This window comes from Dasypus novemcinctus, chromosome 1 (genome assembly GCF_030445035.2).
Source record: "Dasypus novemcinctus isolate mDasNov1 chromosome 1, mDasNov1.1.hap2, whole genome shotgun sequence".
NCBI lineage: Eukaryota > Metazoa > Chordata > Mammalia > Cingulata > Dasypodidae > Dasypus > Dasypus novemcinctus.
This window is the reverse complement of record NC_080673.1, coordinates 68540900-68565502: the sequence shown is the minus strand read 5'-3', so window position 1 is coordinate 68565502 and position 24603 is coordinate 68540900. Positions and strand designations below refer to the sequence as shown.

Below are 24603 nucleotides of genomic sequence, written 5' to 3'. Positions count from 1 at the left end.
CACCAGCATTAAAGAAAAAATTGAAAACCTGATCATTAAATTTATTTGGAAGGGTAAGGAGTCCTGAATAGCTAGAAACATCATAAAAAGGAAAAGTGAACCCTCATCTCCAGACTTTAAATCATAATACCTACCTATAGTGGTAAAAACAGTATGGTACTGGCCTAAAGACAGACACAATAGACCAGTGGAACCAAATTGATGGTTCAGAAACAGACCCTCACAGGGATGGTCAAGTGATTTTTGTCTAGACTGTCAAATTCACACAGCTCAGGCAGAACAATCCATTCAATAAATGGTGTGGAAAGAATTGGATATCCATAGCTGAAAGAAGGAAAGAGGACCCCTATCTCACACCTTATCCAAAGATTAACTCAAAATGGATGAAAAAAACAAAAAATAAAAGCAAGAACCATAAAACTTCTAGAAAAAAATATTGGAAAATATCTTCAAGACTTGGTGGTAGGTGGTGGATTCTTAAAGGAGATAAGAGAAGGACTGAGTGGACTACTGACGTTTAATGTATGGAAGTTTTAATTAGCTTTACTATAAAAGTGTGGAAATGTGTAGTGTGGATGGTAACACACAGTGAGTAATAGCTAGTTTATAAATGGGAATGTGACTGAAAATTATAGTCTTGTTATATAAATGCCAATTGACAGAATGCTAGAGAATAATCTAGGAACTGATAGCATGGTAAACCAAGAGGTTGATGAGAATTGTGGTTGATGATAAAGATACAAGAGTGTGTTTTGTTAGGTAGAGCAAATATATAACACTACTGCAGGGTATTGGGAATGTGGAGAAGCATGGGAAAAATACAGCTGGATGATCTATGGACTGTGGTTAGTAGTAATAATATTCTTGCTTCTATGCCAAAGGTATACTGTGTTATGAGGCAGGAAATGGAAATGGAAAATGTGAGCCAAATGTACACTATGGACATGGTAACAATCAGATGATATTATTTTATCTGTAACAAATGACACACCACAATGTGGTCTGTTGATGGAGGGGTGTTGTTTGGGAATTTTGCACATGTGCATGATTGTTTTTTAAGTTTACAACTTCTGTCATAAAAAATAATAATAGAGTGGGTTGGGGGAAAACATACCAAATGTAAGATAAGGACTATGATTAGTAGTAAGATTTTGACAATATTCCTTCATAATTTGTAACAAACATCTCATGACAATGCAAGGTGTTGGTGGAGGGTTGATGTATGAGACCCCTGTATGATGTTATGCATGTTTGCTTTGTAAGTTCACAACTTTTACTATACACTTAATTGTTTATGTATGTTCCTATATAAATGATATAAAAATAATAGTAATAGGATTGGTTGGGGAAAATACTTTGTTTAGTAGTAATATTTTGACAATGCTCTTTAATCATTAGTTAAAAAGGCTTAACAACAATGCAAGTTATTGGTGGTAGGGTGAATTATGAGAGTCCTGTATGATGTTATATATGTTTATTTTATAGGTTCACAACTATTATTATGCATTTATTGTTTATGTATGTTTATGCATGAGTGATATACTTCAATCAATTTTTCAAAAAAGTGATCTTATACTCTCAACTCTACTGAGATTAATTATTTTATTAAGACAAACCTTGCAGCTAAAAGAGAAGGAAAAGATTCCACCCCCCATCATCTGAATGAACTTGGCTACTGTTCTAAACTGTCATCTTCAACAGATTTTTCTAACCTAAACAGAAATTAATCTATGGAGTTTAGCTGTCATTATATCATACTGTTTGTATAGATTTTTTTATAGAGAGTTTTAAATCCTTGTCACTAAAGTAATTTGATACATGAAGTCTGTTTTTCTAAATTTTTACTTTTACCTTTCTTTAAGAATTTTAATTAACAGATTGAGGTTTCATTCATATAATTACTTATTTAAGTGTACAAGTCTCTGGATTTTAGTATAGTCACAGTGTTATGCAACCATCATCACAAACAATTTTAGAATTGTTTTCTTCACCCCAGAAAAGAACCCTGTAGTTATTTGACTGTAACTCTTCATTTCCCCCCAACTCTTCTCCCTACCCCCACCCCACCCTCACCAGACTAGTAATCTTCTTTCTATTTATAGATTTACCTATTCTATACATTCCATGTAAATAGAATCATATATTAAGTCATCTTTTTTTGATGGGCTTCTTTCACTTAGCATAATGTTTTCAAGATTCATTAATGTTGTAGCATGTATCAGTACTTCATGTGTTTTTATTGCCAAATACTGTAGGATATGCCACATTTTATTTATTGATTTGTCGATTGATGGACATTTGGATTGTTTCCTCTTTGGGGCTCTTATGATTAATGCTGCTATAAAATTTGTGTGTAAATTTTTTTCCCTTGAGCTTTTTATCTTAAAATAATTTCTAACTTACCAGAACAGTTGCAAAAATAATACAAAGACCATACAGGGAACTCCAACATATGACCCTCATTCCCCTGCCCAAACCCATCTATTTTAACATTTTGCCACATTTGCTGTATCATTTTACCATTTATCAATCCATCTATCATTTTAAAAAAAACATTTGGGAGTATACATATGTTCCTTGAACTCATAATACTTCATGTACATTTCCTAAAAATAAGGTTATTCACTTATGGAACCACATCAAGTACAAATTTCAAATTTGAGAACTTTAACATTGATATAAAGCTTTCAGTTTATATACCAATTTTTTCATATGTTTCAATAGTGTCCTTTTAGTTCTTTTCTCCTCCATTATTCAGTCCAGGATGACATGTATTGCATTTAATTGTCATTTTTACTTTAGTTATTTTGTTTTTTTAAATAATTGGAGAAACATATATGCAACATAAACTCTCCTACTTCAGCTACTCCCAAACATACCATTTAGTGGGAATAATCACATTCCCAATTTGGAGTATTGTCATCCACATCTATTACCAAAATTTATCAACCCAAACAGAAACCCTGCAAGACCCATTATGTATTAATTCCCCATTCCCCTTCTGCCACCCCACCCCCGTAATATATGTTTCACTTTCTTTCTCTATGCATTTGTATACTCTAGCAGTATCATAGAAGTAGAATTATACAATATCCCTTTATGTCTGATGCATTTCATTCAGCAAAATGTCTGCAAGGTTCATCCATGTAGTGGCATGTATCAGGACTTCATTCCTTTATTAGGGCTGAGATTACTAATCCCTTGTAAGTAAAGATCACATTTTGTTTATCCATTCTTCTGCTGATGAACATCTGGGTTGCTTCTGCCCTTTGACTACTATGAGTAATGCTGCTATGAACATTGGTATACAGATATCTGTCTGAGTCCCTGCTTTCAATTCTTGATGTACAGACCTAGAAGTAGGGTTGTTAAACCATGATAATTCCAAACCTAACTTTCTAAGGAAATTCATACTTTTCCACAGCAGCTACACCATTTTACATTCCCAACCACTACTTGTCACCACTTATTTTTCCTCTTCTTAATGTTGGCCATTCTTTTGGGTGTGAGGTGGTCATGTATATGTTTTGGTGTGGATATATGTTTTCATTTTTCTTGGGCATATACCTAGAAATGGAAGGGCTGGAATATGTGGTATCTGTATGTTTAACAGTTTGAGGAACTGTCTGTCTAGATGTTTCCCAAAATGACTAACATTTTATGATCCCATCATCATTGTATAAGGGTTCCAGTTTCTCTACATCCTGGCCAACACTTGTTCCTTTCCTTTTTTTGGTTAATATTATATCCATGCTACTGAGTATGAAGTGGTATCTCATTGTGGTTTTGATTTGCATTTCAGACCCAATATTTATTATGTAAGAAGGATTTAGCATGCACAAAGTACAAAACACTATCAGTATTAAAGTATTTTTAAATTAATAAAATAAAGTATGATAGGTGGTAATGGTTTTTTTATTTAATTTTGCTTCTTTGTTTCACCTGAAATCATTCTCCAAAGCTGTTTTTAAAAATTTACACTTTTCTTTTGCATTTGTTTTGCAGTCACCTCCCTCAGACAAACAAGATCGATCAAACCAGACCACTAAAAAAGGAAAAGTCAAGAGTATTGATCTACCTATCCAGAGTAGCCTATGTAGACAACTTGGCCAAGATCTCCTCAACAACTACATTGAAAATGAGGTATGTAATTTTGAGTTGATGATGAAATAGGTAGTACTATATTCTGAAATTTTATAGAAGTCAATGATTATTAATTTTGGGGTAAAAATAGTTCATAACTCCTAAGAGATTATTAAATTATTGAACTACTTTATTTTAGACAAAATGCTCACTTACATTAATGTTTTTTGTACAGCATAGTTTCCACCTTGGTTATATGCAAAACAGCCTGTCTCCCCAGTAACAAAAGACCATTCTGAAAATCTAAGGAGTCTTAACACCTTTTATTCTGTCTTTTACAGTAACACCCAACAGAAGTATTAGAGGCTTCCCCCTTCTAATGTGTTGTCCTTAACGATTAAGGCTCTATTCAAATCATTTCCTAAAGACTTCCATTTAATACATTTTTAAAAATCCATTTTTATTCTTGACATTTTTTTACATTTTTTGCCTATTTATATGCTTAATTTTATAGTCTCTTGAGGAAATGAATTTTGCTTACTGGCAGCTATGTAAAAAGTAATTTATTTTTATTTCAAAGCATTTTGATTGATGGTTCCTAATTTCTACAGGCTTGGCTGGCATTAAAGGAGATCATCCTTCTTTGAGGAGTCCCATATTCTAACCGTCTGCTACATATTATTCTAGGAATTTCCTCAAGAGATTTTGACTTTTTAATGCTTGCTCTTTTTACTACCTACCAAAAACTCTTATCACCTGTTCATTAATTATTAAAGGCTGCATTTATAAATGAGGCAGAGATTCTTGAGGACCCGGAATAATTCAGAATTTGTATGTTGTTTTCTTTTTTATTAGAGAAGTCATATGTCTTATGTTTGCAGAAAAATCATACAGAAAATAGAGTTCCCATAAAACCACCCCTATTATTAACACCTTGCATCAGTGTAGTACATTTCTTACAATTGATGAAGGAATATTATTATACTTGTACTATTTACTATAGTCCATGGTTTAAATAAGGGTTCCCTGTTGTACAGTCCTATGGTTTTTTAAATTTTTTTTATTCTAATAACTTGTAGACAACCTAAAATTTCCCCTTTTAACCACAGTCAAATACATAATTGAATGCTGTTAATTTTGTTCACAATGTTGTACTACCATTATCATTGTCATTACTGAAACTTTGCAGAATTTGTATGTTTTGAAACTTAATTTTCCCAAAGGAATAGATTATGGGGAAGCACAGCTATGACAAATATTGTATATAAAATAAGATTTTTCTTAACTTTTAAATATTTCACTATTCCAAATTCACAATGTTAATGCACTGTAGTTTTTAAAGGAGATCTTGTGTTTAAAAGACCATGTTTTTATGAAAGTGAAAATTTTGTTCATCAGGTATTACCATCTGCAGGGATTCTTTATTTTCTTTGCTTTTGACTATAACAATAATAATTTTTGCTGACATCTTCAAACACTTTGATATGTTATATAATCTTCCAAACCTCTGAAGTCACTGTTATATATCCACATTTTTCAGATTAGGAAACTGAGGTACAGATAGACCAAATCCAGTAGTATGTCTCCAAAGTTGACAATCACAATCATTATACATTATGCCCTCCCCTAACTAACATGTATTCAGTACCAGTTATATTTCAGGCACTGTACTAAATATTTTATATAAAGTATCTCAGTTTTATTAACAGTCCTGTGAGCTGTAAGTATAATCTCCAGGATGAAAAATTGAGGCTTAGAAAAGTGAGATGACTTGCCCAAGATCTCAAAGCTAGTAAGAAGGGCACCTGAGCCTTGAACCTGACTATATAATAATATTATCTTTGTTATTAATGGCAACTAATCTGTAACTTTTTGAATAGGGGAAAATGATAATGCAGGATAAGTTAGAGAAAGAAAGAAATGATGCTAAGAATGCTGTTGAAGAATATGTATATGATTTCAGAGACAAGCTGGGTTCTGTCTATGAAAAATTCATCACTCCAGAAGTAAGTCTAAATTTCATAAGTTTTTTTTCTTTATTAGAGAAGTTTTGGGTTTACAGAATAACCATGCATACAATACAGGATTCTCATATGCCACCCTATTATACAACCTAACATTTTCCCTATTAACCACATTCAGATATATATTTCAGTGCTGTTAATTTTGTGCTACTATCGCCTACTACCAAAACATTTCCATCGTTACAAATAGGAGTCCTGTACATTTTAAGCCCTAACTTCCCATTCCCTATTCCCACTCAATCCCCCTATGATTTTTATTAGAACTCCTTAAATATGTACTTGATAATGCTGGTATGTGTTATATAAATAGACTATTTTTATTGTCCAGTCTTCTTGAACTCATGGGGATGTTTCTTAGTTATTTTTCCATATTGCAAAAGTATGTCAAAAAATACATTTGTAAGTAAGAAGTCAGAAAAATCTGAAATTTAATCTCTTATGCTTAAAAAACATTCCATCCTTCCTTGATGATTCTGAACTCTGTGGAGAGCATTTTCAGTCAGTGTCTCTTAAATGTATAACTAGGACTTGAATAAACTATCTGCAATATTGGAAGACACAGAAAATTGGCTTTACGAAGAAGGAGAGGATCAACCTAAACAAGTTTATGTGGATAAGCTTCAGGAACTAAAGGTAAATTGTTTGTAAAGTCTGTGGTAGTGTTCAATAGAACATAAAGTTTCTTAAAAAGTGTTTTGAGAGGAGGTCAATGCCACATGATAATTAAAATGAAAACATATATAGTCATAGTTGTCTATCATGATAATCAGACATAAATGTTTAGCAGACCCACCAGAATGTTAGTATTATTTTTACACAGTGAAGACACATGTTTTTTTTAGGATATATGGAATAGTTTTAATAGACTTTTACATACAGTCCCTTACATACAGAACAGTGTGTTTGCAAATTTAAATATCTGAATGTACAGTGTACAAGGCATGTATTGACAAGGCATGTATTCTTATCAAAGATTAGTTCAAATTTACTATCTTATCATTTGTAAAATGCATTTATACAGATTGCTAGAACTGATAAATAGAATGGGGCAAAAAAAATATTAGTTATATGTCATCAAATAACCTCCTTAACAGTCTTTTTTCTCCTTTTAAAAAAATTTCAAAACTGTCCATACATTTTTAATTTTTAAAAACCAACATATTTGAGATGTCTTTAAGACATGATAAATTTGTCAACTAACTTACTAATCTATTAGAGGAGCCACCCTTTCTCTCCCCTTCACTGCTCTTATTTTGGAGAATAATATTTCACTGCCTTTTGCATTCACTGCTTCTGATGGGAACACTTGATCAGCCAAGGACCAAAAATGACACACACACCCCTGTTCTAAATATCACTTCACAAAGAAATGAGAAACTTGACCCCTCTTTTCTATTGGTATAATTTTAAGACCACTGCTTCTCCTTTTCACCTGCTTTCTACCCGGCTTCCCCTGAAGAGAAAAAAAAAAGAACAAAGAACTTTAAGAGATTACAAGTTCATGTTAAAGGGATAAGGAGATATTTCAGTCATTCCATCTTAGTGTGGATCATAGCAGTGCTTTAATGTGCATATGAATTACCGGGACTCTTAGGAAATACGGATTCTGATTCAGAAGATCTAGGGTGCCCAGTATTCTGCATTTCTAAGTACCTAAGTGATGATGCTGGTCTCTGGACCATTCTTTGAGTAGCAAAGATGCTAAATGATGCCATTGTTGAGGTTTTTCAGAATAATGAAAAAGGCAACCCTTTAGAACTATGGGGTGTGGTAGGATTATGTTTAAAAGCAAAGGAAGTTAATGTCTAGAAAATTTATCTTCATGCTAATAAATTACTTCCATAGGGAATAATTAGAAAGTAACTACAAAAAATAAGTTTAAGATTTTATCATATTTTATCTTCTTGGTGGTTTTTATTCCCCATCTCCCTAAGAGGAATGTGTGTATTTTGAACGCTAAGGAAAAATCAGGCAGCTGAGGCCAATTAAAGTAACTGAAAAGCCCAGAAAGAATTATTTTTGCCTTGTTATAAGTAACCATAGAAATTGTTATAGAAATTTTTATAGATTTTCATTTTCTTGAGATGGTTTTTAAAGATGAAAACTGAAGTACTTATTCCCACTTGAAAAATGCATTCAATAAATATACCATTCAATATGTATGGTATAAATAGACTAATTGCAACCTTATAGGATCCTGGAACAGAAAAAGGTAAAATCCTAATAAAGTCTAAAATTCAGTTAATAATAATGTACCTGTGTAGGTTTCTTCATTTTGACAAATGTAGCATGGTAGTGTAAGATATCAACATTAATGAAGGACAAGAGAGCAGTATATGGATCTCCCTCTGTATTACTTTTGTAACTCTTCTGCACATCTGAAATTATTCTAAAATAAGCTTTTTTTAGGTATGTAAAATAATTTTTTTTAAATGTCCAGTAATAATAAATGTCATCCTTCCTAACATGTTCCCATCCCCAAAGTTAATAGAGTCTCTTGTAATATTTAGAAACTTAGAAACTCTCATTATAGTTGCCTGGATGAAGGGGCTAAAAGTATTTAACAAAAAAAAAAAAAAAAAGCTACACATATAATACAGTATATGTTTTAATCTAATGAGTAAATATAAATATAAAATATTCAGTAGATATCAAATATCAGAAAGTCCCACTAATCATGCATGGAAGGTATATATGTATTATAAATATTTAAACCAAGTTTCAAGAAAATGCATGAACTTTGCATACAGTATAGTCTACATGGTCTTCTTAGTTTAGTATTTTTGCAAACTTTTAATGCCTGACTTTGTAGGAATAAAGTTTTGATTTGGACTTTGGATTTGGTAGGGATCAAGAGATGAAACCTGTTAGGTATCCTTGCCTGTGTAGGATTGAGCAAGAAAATAGCCACTGGACTCACTTCCTTTTAGGGAAATAAGAGAGACATATTTTAATCTGATAAACTTTCTTTCCTATCCTTCATCCTATGAGGGCTCAATAAAAGTTATTTTCTGTTAAAACTCAAATATTAACAACATTTTAAAAATTTTATGTTAACAGAAATATGGCCAGCCTATTCAGATGAGGTACATGGAACATGAAGAGAGGCCAAAAGCTTTAAATGACTTGGGAAAAAAGATCCAGCTTGTAATGAAAGTGATAGAAGCGTACAGAAACAAGGTATTGAATTCATGAAACCAATTGTTAAAGGTACCATGCATGTGGTACATGGAGAGGGTTGGGTAAATCTACAAGTGCTCACCCACAATGCTACAGTGGGTTGCACCAAACTTAAAATGTTTTAATTGGAGAATTATCAGTAAAGGATTGTTATGCATTTAAAATACAATGAAAGTGTGTGGATTTCATCTTTTAAAATTCCACTGAAACCACATTGTACAAAGTTAATCCAGTAACCAAATCCATTATTTTCTTAGCGATTACATTTATATATACTTACATATAGTGAAAACTAAGTGCTCTTGGGCCCTTTTGTTATTGACCTCTTTGAAACTAGACTCTGTTAACCTTTATTTTGTTCCTTGGCCTCCTTTTTTTATTTTTTACTTGCTTTTAGTCTTCCAGTCCATTAGTCATCTGTAATCCCCCATTCCCTTTATTCCTTTAAGTATATATGCACATCTCTATTACTAACCTTGATCTTTGAGCTTCTTTGTAAGCCTCAAATATTCATTTTTATACAGGTTATCTCAATTTGGATGGAATAGTAAAATTTGACAACATTAAGTTTCTCATTTTTTTCCTCTAAATTAGGGTTTGGCAAACTTTCTTTAATAAGCCAAATAATATTTTAGACTTTGCAGTCTAGTCTCTGTCACAACTATTCAACTCTGCCATTATAGAGGGAAAGCAACCATGGGTGATATTTAAACAAATGGGTGTGGCTGTGTTCCAGTAAAACTTTATTTAAAAAAACACAGGCAGCAGGCCTCAATTGGCCTGCAAGCGGTAGTTTGCTGACTCCTGCTCTAAATAAATGCTCACTATAATCTTCCAGTTTTTTTTTTTTTTATTACTCTCCCCTTCCCTGCGTCCCCTGGCCCCATTTGTCTGCTCTCTGTGTCCATTCACTGTGTTCTTCTGTGTCCACTTACATTCTTGTCAGCAGCACCGGGAATCTGTATCTCTGTTGGTCATCTTGCTGCATAAGCTCTCCATGTGTGCGGTGCCACTCCTGGACAGGCTATACTTTTTTTGCGCTGGGTGGCTCTCCTTACAGGGTGCTCTCCTTGCATGTGGGCCTCAGCACTGTGCATGGGCCCACTCATCACACGGGTCAGGAGGCCCTGGGTTTGAACCGTGGACCTCCCATGTGGTAGGCAGACACTCTATCCACTGAGCCAAATCTGCTTCCCTGATCTTCCAGTTTTTAATCATTGATGTTAAAACTGAATCAGTTGACAAGAGAGAACCATACCATAAAGATTCAGGCATGAGTGTCAGGATAATAGATGTATAATTTATCAAGTACTTAATGAATTTTAAGCCCTTTACATGGATTATCTTTACTTTAATCTCACAAGTATAACCTATAAAAAAGTTAGTACTATTGTTTTCATTTTGTATATAAGAAAACTGGAAAGCTTGAGCAACTTGTTTAGAATTACACAAATAGTAAATGATGGATCAGGATTCTAGCCTAAGCAGTCTGAACTCATAAACTCTTAACAACTATGCTCTGTGGTTTTCAGCTATACAGTGTGGAAAGATGTTACTTATTCTAGATATGAGGGATTTGTGAGTTTTGTTAAACAAAGATTACAATCCAGGATATGTAGCCAAATCTAAAGGAAAAATCCAGGTACTGATGTTGAATGTTCCTGCCAGTGTCAGTGCATAAATAAGCTGTTTGCCTGCTCAGCCTTATTTCTCTCTATTCCTCCAACAAGTTCCTTTCCATGCAACTTATTTCTTGACTAAGTGCTTTTCCCTTGAGTATCCTCCAGTAAGCATTCTTTTCCAAACCTGATTTCTTCAGAAAGCCTTTTCTGTTTAAACTTATACTGATTTTTCCTTTTCTCTCAGTCTCTTTAGTTCTGTGTAGTTAGCATACACTTTTTCACATGGATATGTGTGAGATATACACTAAGACTTCAAGTGCTTTGTGTAGAAATTATCAATAAGTTTGTGATTACTGAAAAAATCTTACCTTAAAGTTATTTTTAATAGGATGAAAAATATGATCATCTGGATCCTGCTGAAATGGAAAAAGTTGAAAAATATATCAGTGAAGCCATGAATTGGCTGAACAGTAAGATGAATGCACAGAACAAACTAAGTCTCACTCAAGATCCCGTGGTAAAAGTTTCAGAAATAGTTGCAAAGTCAAAGGTAAAATCATTATTTTTTTAATGGGCGCTAAGATTTCTTAAAGGGAGTCATAAATTGAGAAATTCAACATGAAAAAAGAATTTAGAGAAACAACTTTAAGACCGGTCTTCTGTTTTTAAAAAGGGGTTCTTTTTTTTTTTCCACTTTTGCTTTTTATTAGAAGTTGTGAGCACTTCATCAAGAAAATGTCATGCATAATGTACAGAATACTTACACATCATTCCTCCACCAAAACCTTACATTTTTGTGGAACATTTATTACAGATTATGAAAGAATATGATCAGACTATTACCATTAACTATGGTCCATAGCATACATTTAGTAATTTTTTCCATACACCCCCTAGTATTAACACTATGTTTTAGTATTAGTATTATACATTTATTATAGTTCTGAGAGAACACACTCATATTTGCACTGTTAACCACAGTCCTTCTTCCACCACATGGTTCACTGTGTTATACAGTCCCATGCCTTGTACATTCTATCCAAAGTGTATAGTCAGTGGCTCTCACTTTCATCACTGAGTTGTACAGTCTTATTAAATCACTGAACATTTTCCTTAATCCAGAAGGAAAAATTCCATACTTCCCAGTTATTGACTCTTAGCATTGATATAGTACCATCTTTGACATTGAGGCATGAATATTACAATATTGCTGTTAACTATAGTCCATAAGTGAATATTAATTGTATTTTTCCTATGCATCACTATATTCTTACCACCTTGTAATAGTGACATATATTTGTTTCTAGTTCATAGAAGAACATTCTTGTATTCATCATCCACCTCTGGGTTCACTAACACTTTTACCATCAAGCTAATTGAAAATTCTACACACGTTAAGCATCAGTACACCTTCTCAGTCCTCATTCTATCTCCTAGTAACCTATAGTCTAGGTTTTAACTCCAGGTGTTTATTCTTCGTTTTTAGTTCATATTAGTGAGACCATACAATATTTGTCCTTTTTTGTCTGGCTTATTTCACCCAACATAATGTCCTCAGGGTTCATCCATGTTATTGTATGTGCCCCAATCTCATTTCTTCTTACAGCATCATAGTATTCCATTATATATATGTACCATATTTTGTTCATCCATTCATCAGTTGATGGACACTTGAGTTGTTTCCATCTTATAGAAATTGTGTATAATTCCACTGTGAACATCCATACACAAATGTCTGTTCACATCACTGTATTCAGTTCTTCTGGATACATTCCTAGTAGAGGGACTGCCAAGACATATGGCAGTTCTCTAGCTTCCTAAGGAACTACCAAACTGTCTTCCACAGAGGCCGCACCATTCTACTTTCCCACCAATAGTGAAGGAGTGTTCTTATTTCTTCACATCATCTCCAGTGCTTGTTGTTTTCTGTTTAATAATGACCGTTGTATGAGGTGCAAGTTAATATCTCATTGTCATTTTGATTTGCATTTTCCTAACAGCTAGTGATATTGAACATTTTTTCATGTCCTTTTCGCTATTTGTATTTCCTCTTTGGAGAAATGTTTTAAGTCTTTGCCCATTTTTTAATTGGATTGCTTGCTCTTTTATTGTTGTATGATCTCTCTGTATAGCATGGAAATCAAACCGTTGTCAGATATATGGTTTTTCAAAGTATTTTCTCCCATCAAGTGGGCCGCCTTTTCACCTTCTTGACAAAGTCCTTTGATGCACAAAAGTGTTTAAGTTTGAGGAGGTCCCACTTATCCATTTTTTTTCTTTCATTGCTCATGCTTTTGGTGTAAGAAACCCCCACTTACCACCAGGTCTTGAAGATGTTTCCTTACATTTTCTTCTAGGAGTTTTAAGGTTCTTGCTTTTATATTTAGATCTTTAATCCATTTTGAGTTAATTTTTGTATAAAATGTGAAGTAGAGGTACTTAAATAGGGGTTTGTTTTAATCCTAAGTGGGACATCTCTCTTCCTTGATTTAATGTCACATACACAAGACTTTGTTCTTTTTCTCCAAGTATAATACATAATAGAATAAAGCAGTGTGACAATTCTGACTGTCATATATTTCATACTTATATATTGATTAAAGACCTCTAAGTTTCCATCGTGTCCATCGCAGTATACGTTTATCTTTGATATAGTTCAACATGTTTTAAATTCCATGGTAAAATCTTATTTCTAAAATAAACTTTATAGTTGAAGAAACATTGCTAATAAAAATATCAAAGATATCATAGAAAACACCATGAAAAACACAGGGGACAAAACTTTATAATAAAGATCAACATACCAATAAAAAAATAAGTAAAGATATTGGTTAAACAGCTGAAAAAGAAGTACATGTCCAATAAACAAAAAGGTGTTTGTCCTCATTGGTAACCTAAGAAATGTAAACCATTTTTATACCTGTCTGATGTGGTTCTGTTTACATTTATAATCTTTGCCATAGTTGGCAAGGATGTGGAGAAATGGATGCTCTCTCTGGGCAAATTGGTTAAATTTTTCCAGAACATTGTGTGAATAGGAAATATATATTGAAATTTAAAGTGAGTATACCATTTAACCCAGGAATCACAATGTCCTAAGTTGATAGCACAAGTAAATGCAGATATATACCCTTGCTTTATAATAGCAAAAAAAATTGGAAACAACCTAAAATGTCAACAGAAAACTAGATAAATAAATTGATATATCCATGTATTATATAACCATTAAATATAATTTTTAAGATACAAAGATGTCTTTTTAACAAAAACAAGTCATGGTTTTATAACCAGATAAAGCAATTGAAATATTTTCATTCTGAAATTACAAGGTTATTATAAGAAGTTGTAGTAGGTAATTTACTCCTAACATATGAGGCACAAATTATGACAGAATCACTTTTACCACCAAAACATTCCATTTATATATTATTCCCTTTCTTTCCATCCCTTCTCCAATTTCTTTGACATTGGCCTTGCAAGATTTTTAAATTTTACTAATATTTGTGGAATAGTCTTTTTATTTCTGTGTAAAAAGAAAATTAATAGAAAATATATTGTATTTCTTTTAAATTGTTTTTAGCTTACATTTACTTTCATGGCTTTTTCTTTCAGTGCCTTATTGACTTTCAATAGAAAAGATTACTCAATAATTTTCAAATAATAATGTTGTTAGTATATATATTTATATGATTCTACTTTTTAAAATTGTTTTCATATAAATGTTGAGAAATTCCAATTTATGATATAGGAATTATTTGACATAATTCTCATCACAAAGCATTAGACATGATTTAAAGGAATGAATTTAAAGTTATTCCTGCTAAAATAAACAATTTAATTAAGAGGAAATATGTTTTAGAGAGGTTAGATTAAAAGAATATTATTAAAGATTCAGTAGTTTCTTATACCCAGTGAATGTGCATTTGCCTAGAAATGTTAAGTCCTTTATTGAGGTATTTGAATAAACTTGTTATCTACCTGAGCTAACATAAATTCAGACATAGGGAATTATATGGAAATTTTGAAAGTTAATGTGGAATTTAGAAAGTTAATAGTAACTTGTTTCTGTAATATTTTAATATTAATTTTCTGTTGTTTATAGGAACTGGATAATTTCTGTAATCCCATTATTTATAAGCCCAAACCAAAAGTAGAAGTTGCTGAAGATAAAGCAAAAGCTAACAGTGAACACAATGGACCAATGGATGGGCAGAGTGGAACTGAAACTAAATCAGATACAACAAAAGACAGCTCCCAGCATACTAAATCTTCTGGAGAGATGGAAGTGGACTAAGTCTTAATTTTTCCTTCACGTAATTCTAAAACAGTGCAAGTAACTACAGGGTCCATTCTTCTTTTACATCTGGTACACACAACAGATGTTCAGTTGTTCTTAACCACTTTTGTCATTTGTTTTTTGCAGTAGTTTTGAAAAGTGTTTTATATTGAGTGTACTTCTGTTTGTTTCCGTTGCTGGTTATGTGAAGCTTTAGCTGAGTATAGATTTACAAGTCAGTTTAAGCTTCCCCTATATATTTTATATCAAACATGCTGGACTGATATGTAGTTGGCAACAAACTCCCTTATTTTAAGCTTCTACTTCTTCCTTTATTCAAGAAAGGGTACTGTATTGCACTATTGCAGAAGCATACATTTAATTGCATCGTTATTTTGAGAAACAAAAGTTGAAAATTGATGTGGTTTAAAACCACTAAGGCACTGACATTTTTCTAGTTATTGTATTGTTATAATGTAAGTATTGAAACAAATAAGAGGTTCGTTGACAAATTAGTCCATCTCATTGTTATATCAGGAGAACTCCAAAGCTTTGTCGTCATCACGTGAATGAACTAAAATACAGGTTGAAAGGGAAAACAATTTTCTGTTAAGGTGACACCAGCAGTTTGCTTCGTTTATTAGTAATGAGACTTGATGTGTTCTCAGACTAACTCAGTGTCCTTTTCACTTGAAACTTCTTTTCTGACCTACTTGTCCTAAACATCAACTGCTGCTAAAGTAATGCTAGCCTAAAGATATAGAAGCATATTTTATGAAAATAACTTCACGATAAGGGGAAAATTCTATTGACTACTCAGACATGCATGTCTTGTTTCAGTTTTAATAGTTGTGTTTGTTTCCTTAGTTGATTTTGCTAATATCCTAATACAGGTTAGGGAGAAATGGCACAATGTATTGCATTATATACATTTATCACTGATTTGCTTAATGTTAAGATATAGATAAACACTATTAAATAAGCAGTAATACTTGAAAAAGGAGCACTTATACCATAAGACTTAGGAAGTAATGCTTGTAATAAACTTAACTATGTTACATATCAACAGGCTAAATATAGAATGTTACATAGTATAATATGATATGGTGTGATTAAATTATAGTTCCTGCTGTTAACATTACCAGTTGAAACCTTGGCTCCAGTTTTGGTGCTTCTTACATAATTATATGGGAGAAGGGACTGTAAAATTAAGATATATTAAGGACCTGATCTATGCTTCATCACCAGACTTGTTCACGTTCAGTTCTGTCTAGAGGCTTAAAACTAAGTAAGGAAACAGCCTGAAGTGATGTTTCACCCTTCAAGAGAAAGAAGCATAGACAAATGCATGGGCACTTGTGTTCTTAATGCCAGTCAAAAGAGATTGACCTAGGCTAAAATTTTGAAATACTCACCTTTTCCCAAAGCTAAGTCTTTATATTAAGAGAAATTAATATTGAACTTTTTTAAGTAGTAAAAGTGAGAGTATAATATCTTTAGGGATTATTTCTCACAACTAGTTCTCTAAGAGAGATTTTGTTTCTACAATGTAGTCTGCACTGAAGGGATAGTATGGAGCAGTACATTTTGCAGGGATTTTTATTCAGCGTTTTGGGGGGAGATGTCCCTTTTTGCATTAAAAAATCACACAGACACAAAATATTTTTTGATGTCCCATAATCTTAAAATGGTTATTCTCTTAATATTCTTAAAATGAACTAATTGTATTCATTAGTACATAACATTTTTTTAAAAAGTATATACCAGTTATTTTCATTTCTGTGTTTAAGCTTTTTTGCCTTTTGGCTAAGATTAAGTGTAGTATCATTTGTATGTTTAATATAGGTTCATTGCAGAAAGCACATGAAGGTTATGAAAGGGACTTTGGGTATGTAATGTTACATACAGGGAGTTACAGCTTTGTATTAAGAAAATCTCCATTCCCTTTGGAGTTAGGAGCTAAGCCTCAAAAACTTGGGAATGTTGGACAACACTTTCTCCATTTGAATTAACTAACATATATCCTCACCTTTTCCATTCCTGCTCTTAAGTCATTTTGCATTAGTTGCATGTTTTAGTCAGATGTATAGCATTCCAATTCTTGCAACTATACAAAAACACTTCATATAATAAGTTAAATACGTCTGAAAATAATATGTGTACTTCTCTTTCCCATTTAATAGACTTAAATGATATTTCCAAATATCATGTAGTTAGTGTTGAGTACATTAATCAAAGAGAATATGTTCTCTTTAATACAGATATGAGTAGAAAGTGTTAATGATTCAGTTTAATTTAATTTTAATCTGCATTGAAATTTTGAATGCTGGGCAAAAAATGAAAGATTTTTTTCAAAATAAGAAGCCATTAAGTTAGAATTTGTTTTAAAAGATGCATAGTAAAATAGAATGTTTTCCTATAGTAAGCAAATGAAAACTAAGTATATAGTAAACATCTAAAATAATAAATACAGATTAATTAATATACTTTAACTCTATGGGGAGAAGCATAAATTGTCTTGAGTTCAGAAACTAACTCTTGATAGCCAAATGTTAATAGTGCTTTTAAAAGCAAAGATATTAAACAGTATAACAAAAGAAAGTTTCAGATGTTTTAATTCCTTAGCAATATACTGAATTCTTATGTTTTAAAATAACTAGAAAAGTGCATACTAAAGAGTTTGTTGGGATAACAGGTAAAGGAAAGAAGTCAAGATTTTTTAGATTTTTGTTGTTGTTCAATTTTTTATCATATTTCTTTGCTAGATAGAAGTCTTTAAAACGAATTTTGGAGCTTAGCTATTAATATAATAAAATGACAGCGTTAAAGCTTTTTACCAAAATTATAACATCTTTAACTTTTGAAAAATTATCACTGAAGAAAATAGTCCTTTGAATAGAGTGATCAAATGAACTGACTTCATTTTGACGTAATATTGGTATAGCATCCCTCATTTTCATAAATTGAATTATAATAAGCCTTTTAAACAGTCCTACTAGGATTTTCTGTTTTGTTTTTAATAATTTGTATTTGGTAGTCCACAGCAATTAAAGCCTTTGTATTAATTTTTATATCATAAAAGTTTTAGAAGAGATTCTTAAATGAATAGAAAAATATAACTTCATCTTTATCACCTTTTAGAATTTTACAGCAAAAATGTTAAATTTTATTTTGCAATTAAACTCTGGGAAGTTTGAGTTTCAAGTGTAATTTGGATGTTTTTATCTGTAAAACTTAATCAGAGGTACATGTTATGGTATTAACATATCAACATATAACTCAAAGTCTGGTGAATTGATAAAATAAAGTTAGCTCCTGATGACTTTCAAATGACATAGGTATAAAGTTTAATTCTAATATTTTCCCTCTTAACTGCAATGTTTTTTAAACTATCAATCCATTTAGAAAACTAAATAATTTTCTTAAAGCAGTCAGTCAATTTCAGATGATACTTTTTTTATTAAAAATACTAGATTATTCGACTTTTTTGTTTGTGTCAAAGTCTGATTGTAATCTACAGTATGGTTTTAAAATTATTCCCAGGAAGCATAATAATCTTTTCTTTTGATAAAGCAATGCATACCAAAGGACAAAGGCTCTTAACTAAACTTTAGCTACTTTGCTATCACATCTCTAATTTAAATCCACTAAAATTAAGGTTTTTCCGTGTATTCATATGTTAGGAATTTCTTTTCTAGCAAAACAGCTTTGAATGTCTTTCTGACTGGTTCTTTGCTAAGTTCTTTGGTAATTACATCAAACAATAAAAGGGCACTGGAATTCTAAGAACATTAACAAACTGAAACTGCTTAGAAGAAAAGAAGAATAATGTTTGTGAAGTTATCAGTACCTATAGGTGGTAATGGCTCTGTCATCTTCTGGATCACTAAGGATACCTCTAGCATATTGTTAGAGTAAGTATTAAAAGAAAAGGCATGTTTGTTTAAATACTGTTATATGTTAAATGACTTGGAGCCTTCAAGTCAAAGAAACAAAACTAATAATTGAATCATGACCAATTGATTCAATCTGACAGGGGGCTCAATATCCATAACAATAAAATAATTAATAGTATGATTCGTGCTTTGACATCTCTAATTTACTGTCATGCCCCGAAGTCATAGAATATTAGGGAAATGTATTACCTAAAAATTACCTATCCTGTGAAGAGATCAGTGAAATTCAACATGTTTTAGATAGTTTAATTGCATTACACTTTATTAACCAGATATGGAAATGATCTTTGTTTTCCTGTCATCTTGTTTTATCTATGCTCTTATCCAGTTCTAGACTCTTAAATCATCATTGATTTTCTCAAGTATAATATGCTTTTTATTTTGGATTGTCCTAGATCTTTTATTTCATGGCTTTTTAAATAGTTTCACTATTAATAGTTTCCTATCACTTTGATAGCTAATTTTGATACCTTTGTCTCTTTTTTATTTTAATATAAAGTCGTACTGTTAAGAATCTTTTGGCTCTAAATTCATTCATACTTCATAAGCCATGTTATAAGTTTCCATATGCAATATCTCAAAATTTAATAGTGACTTGAGCTTTTTCACATTCTGGCCTTAGAATACTTTTAAGTAGTTCTGGACCAAAAGAGATCAACTTTGTATAGTGTATTCAGGTAACCAACATCTCTCATTTTTAATCCAAAAATCAGTGTTACAAAATAACAGAAGTCAGAACTCATTCAAAATAGTTGTTAGAAGATAGGATACCTTCAATCCTTTGCTATTTTCTGATTATGTGCATATGTTGTGCATCTTCCTCATTTTTCTCATCTTAGAGTTTCTTAAATAATTCTTTGTTTTTGAAGATTTGAGTTAAAATGCTCTTGAAATCATATGTGAAAGCACCCAGAATATAGATGTTAAAATGTAATTAGAAATGGAAATCCAGCTAAAGGAGACATCAAAATGTTGTGTTTTTTTTCCCTAAAATAAACTTTTATGACTTAGTGTCTTGAAAGAGACTCACATTAAAAGTGGTTACCTTTTATATTAGTAAGATAAAGCCATTGTTGTTTAATACTACCCTATATAGTATATTGAAGCAATTTTTTAATGAACTTACCAAATTGTTTAGTATTAATAATATGGGATCCAAGTCATTTTCTCTTTTCTTCCAACCATTATTAAAATAATTTATGTATACAGTGACTCTGACTCCAGTCATTAGTGTAACATTACTTCTGGCAGTTTAGTTCTATCACATTTTATTTCTAGGTTTATTTTTAATACAGTGATCAATGTAATACAGAAAATCATAATCAATTGTGATATGTCTATAAAAACAACTGAGTTTGCATGCAGTAAGATCTTTAGCTTCAACAAGGGACATGAGAATGGTTTGTAATGTTAAGGTGGTAACAGTAATATCTATTTGGCATACAGTTTTGGATCACAAACATATCCATAAAAATGTTTACATATGGCAGTATCAGAGATAAGACATTTCCTATGTATGTAAATTGCATCTAGTGGAGAAACAAGTAGCAATTGATAAGAAATGCAATTTGTTTTTGGATGGCAGTGCACATTGTCAAGAGGTCATGCAATTATAATAAATATATATCTACCTAATTCTTGAACCACGGTTTTGCACAGAGATTTAATTTTAACATATAGATCTTCACTTAAGATAGAGGACAGATCATATTAGGGTCATTTATAGAAATTTTCTTGCCAATGTCATTTTTTAAATAAATTTTCAAATCTTCCAATCCTATTTTCAAAATAGGATTGGAATCAGCAAATCAGTTTGCTAATGTTCAACGTGTTATCAGAATAACTTAGCTTTATATAAGAAGAAAAAACCTAGGAATGAATTAATTTGAAAACTTTAAGTAGGCATAGGGGAGTTCCCTATTCCAGAAATTCTGCAAACAGCTTCTCTGAGAATTCCTGTTCCTGATAGAAATGTGTCAAATAGCTTCATGTGTTGGGGAAAGAAAATATTTGAGGGCCACTGGTTATAAGATTAGAGCATTGGTGCTTCATTTTCTAGGAGTCAGACAACTGGTGAAAATTTGAAAGATACAGACCCTAGGTCCTGGAAAAGCTTCATACTTCCGTGAACATAAAATTTTCCATATAATTAGGTGTATTCCAAGAATTCCCAGTTTGAACTGTACAGTGAAGTGCAAATAAGTACTTCTAATGTCTAGAAGGTTGAACAACTGGCAGTTCATTCTTCTTCAGCACTTCTTGAGCTTGGAAAAGGAAAACTTGGAGAGGGTTTAAAACTAAATCAAAAAAATCTTTGACCATAGTAATTAAAGAAGAAAGACATGATAACCTTCCAGAGGTGAGGAGGTTATGTCTTGTGATTGTAAGGACCTCCCAATACTGTGTAAAACATTTTCTCCATTTTAAAGGTGAAGAAATAGGCTCAAAAAGAAAAAAAGATGGTTATCATAGTCTGCAAATGCCAGAGGGAATTTTTAGCCGGTTATGTCCTGCAACATTAACATTGCCTTCCCTTTCCACTCCTCTCTGATAAAATAAAACAGTATAATCTGAAAGAATCTGTTTTGTTTTTAGAGATAGCAAGGATCCTCGGTTAAATTGGGAGAACATATCTGGGAAAGAATTTATATTAACATAATAAAGAAAACTCCTGTTGAAGGCAAAAAAGAAAAGCATAGAAATCACTCAATAGAAATCCAAATAATAGTTGTCATAATGAATGTCTTAAAATTGCCAGTTTAAACACAATCTAGATGTGTTTATTCAGAAACTTGTTTAACATAACAATTGAAAGTAAATGGATGGAAAAAGATAAGCCAAGAAAATGCCAATCAAAAGAAAATTGTGCAACTATTAACAGATAAGGATTATTTTAAGGTAAGATAAAAGTGGTATTGGAATTAAGAATAAGCTTTAATAATAAAATGGCAATTCATCAGGAATATAACAATATTCTGAAATATCCTCAAATATATACAGCAGTTGACACTTCCAATGAGAAGTTGAGCCCCACAATAACAGTGATAATTTAAATATATAAGATATAAATATGTTTTATATATTTATAAAAATATACAAGAATTGAACAGAATTTAAAAGGCTAATCTAATGGGCTTAAATTCTGTCACTCAGTTTTTAAGGAGAATTTTATTTTTTTATTTTAAAGAAGTTTTAGATTACATAAATGTTACATCAAAAATAGGAGATTCCCATATAGTCCCCCTCCCCTCCCACACTTTCCCCAATTAACATCTTTCATTAGTGTAGTACATGTGTTACAACTGATGAACAGATATTTCAATATCTGTTGCTACTGACCATGGACTATAGATTACACTTTGCCCTACACAATTTTATAGATTTTGACAAAATCTATAATGGCTTGTATCTGTCATTTCAGTGTCATGCAGGACAATTCCAATGTCCCAACCATGTCACACCTATTCTTCCCTTTCTCTCCCCTCAGAACCTCTGGTGGCCACTGCCTTTATATCAATGATTCAAATACTTCCATTTCTAGAATAGTAAATTTAGTCCATAGTTGCATTCCCCCCTTATATTTATTCATTCCTCAATCTTGAGGATTTGGGGGTGATGATGCCCATTCTGTTTCTAATTGGGAGGGGGGCTTAGATCCCATGGGGCAGATGGATGGAACTGTCTTGTTTGCAGTTGTAGATACTCTGCTTTTTTGGGGTGGGCTTTGTCAAGCAGCCTTTTTTTAGTTGCCCCTGATGATTCCAATGAACTGGAGATTAGGTGTTGCAGTCCACGCCTCAACCAGCATATGAAAGAGACAGAAGATTTAACTGTCTGGGACATACATTTAATGAGTATAGTGCTAATTATAGATTCAAATAAAAGGTGTAGAATAACCATCTGTAGGGAAATTACAAATGAGTCTAATTCTGTTACATTGGGGATCATATATTCCAAAGTAAGGCCCACTGACAGGGTCTCAAATTCCTGAGATTGTCTGTCCTGCCTATAGTATCTGAATTGAAGATTTAATGATCTCATCATCCAAGTGAGGAAGGTAGAACGAGAACGGCAAAATAAACCTAAGTAAATGAGGGGAGGAAATAATCCTCATTAAAGAAATTGATTTTACAGTTAAGTCTACCCACAAAAAATACACCAAGCCAAGACAGGTTTATAAACATATTATCAAGAAAGAATACTTCTCAATTTCTATTAAAAAGTCAGTTTCAAGGAAAACCTTGATACCAAGCCAGAAAAGGACAATATAAGAAAGAAAAGTACTTCTTATGAGGTCAGTCATGAACATAGATGCAACAAATAATGAATTTAAAAATACTAGCAAACATTTATAAATATAAAAGATGGAATTGAATTAGTTTTATCCTGAGAATGGAAGGTTTAATATTTGATAATCCTTATTATTCCCCATATTTATAGCTTAAGAAAAATATGTAGTTACCATGGTGAAAAAATATTTCATTTATGATTTAAAAAAAAAAAGTCAAGCCCACTATTGTTTCTTACCTAGATTGTTGCAATAGGGTTCTTTTTTTCTTTTTAAAGATTTATTTTTTATTTCTCTCCCCTTCCCCCAGTTGTCTGCTCTCTGTGTCCATTTGCTGTGTGTTCTTCTGCAACTGCTTCTATCCTTATCAGAGGCACCAGGAATCTGTGTTTCTTTTTTTATTGCATCATCTTGTTGTGTCAGCTCTCCGTGTGTGCGGCGCCATTCTTGGGCAGGCTGCACTTTCTTTCGCGCTGGGCGGCTCTCCTTATGGGGCGCACTCCTTGCACGTGGGGCTCCCCTACGTGGGGGACACCTCTGCGTGGCAGGGCACTCCCTGCGCGCATCAGCACTGTGCATGGGCCAGCTCCACACGGGTCAAGGAGGCCCGGGGTTTGAACCACGGACCTCCCATGTGGTAGGCAGATGCCCTATCCATTGGGCCAAGTCTTCTTCCCTGCAACAGGGTTCTAACTGGTATTCTGATCTCTACTCCCAACACAGAATTGTAAATTATTCTTTTAAAAGATAGATCTTATGTCTGATCAGAACTCTCCATGGTTCTCCCTAGCACTCAAAAAAGTAAAACCCAGTGTCCTTACCACGGCCTTTAAGGTCCCACATGAGCTATACCATTTTTTTTTTACCTAATCTTTCACTGTTTTTACCTTAATCACAAAGATCCAGCTACAGTGGCCTCCTATATTAAGAAACATGGTAAAACTGCTGAAAATGTAAGAGGAAAATTTAAAAGCTTCTATTAAAAAATAACAAAGACTATTACTCCTTGGGGCTAGCTCCAGCCACCCATGTGGTTGAAGCCTGGGACAGGGGGTGTGAGAGAAGTCTACCATTTTAATTGTAGGGTTTTTTTTTTTAAGATTTATCCACCCCCCTTGCTGCATGCTTGCTGTCTGCTGTCTGTGTCTGTCTGCTGCATGTTCTTCTGTGTCTG

The 24603-nt window shown here is 32.5% G+C and overlaps 1 protein-coding gene across 2 annotated transcripts in view; it reads left to right on the top strand.

Annotated features, from left to right (window-relative positions):
- The window catches only part of HSPA4L (heat shock protein family A (Hsp70) member 4 like), a 61589-nt gene extending 41236 nt beyond the window's left edge, over positions 1 to 20353 (top strand). For both annotated transcript variants that reach the window (XM_058292591.2, XM_058292665.2), the window contains exons 15-20: positions 4006 to 4143; positions 5964 to 6089; positions 6633 to 6740; positions 9168 to 9287; positions 11298 to 11459; positions 15012 to 20353. In XM_058292591.2, coding sequence (XP_058148574.1) covers positions 4006 to 4143; positions 5964 to 6089; positions 6633 to 6740; positions 9168 to 9287; positions 11298 to 11459; positions 15012 to 15203 — 846 coding nt within the window. In that variant the 3' untranslated portion in view covers positions 15204 to 20353. The remainder of the gene's footprint in view (positions 1 to 4005; positions 4144 to 5963; positions 6090 to 6632; positions 6741 to 9167; positions 9288 to 11297; positions 11460 to 15011) is intronic.
- Positions 20354 to 24603: the final 4250 nt, after the last annotated feature.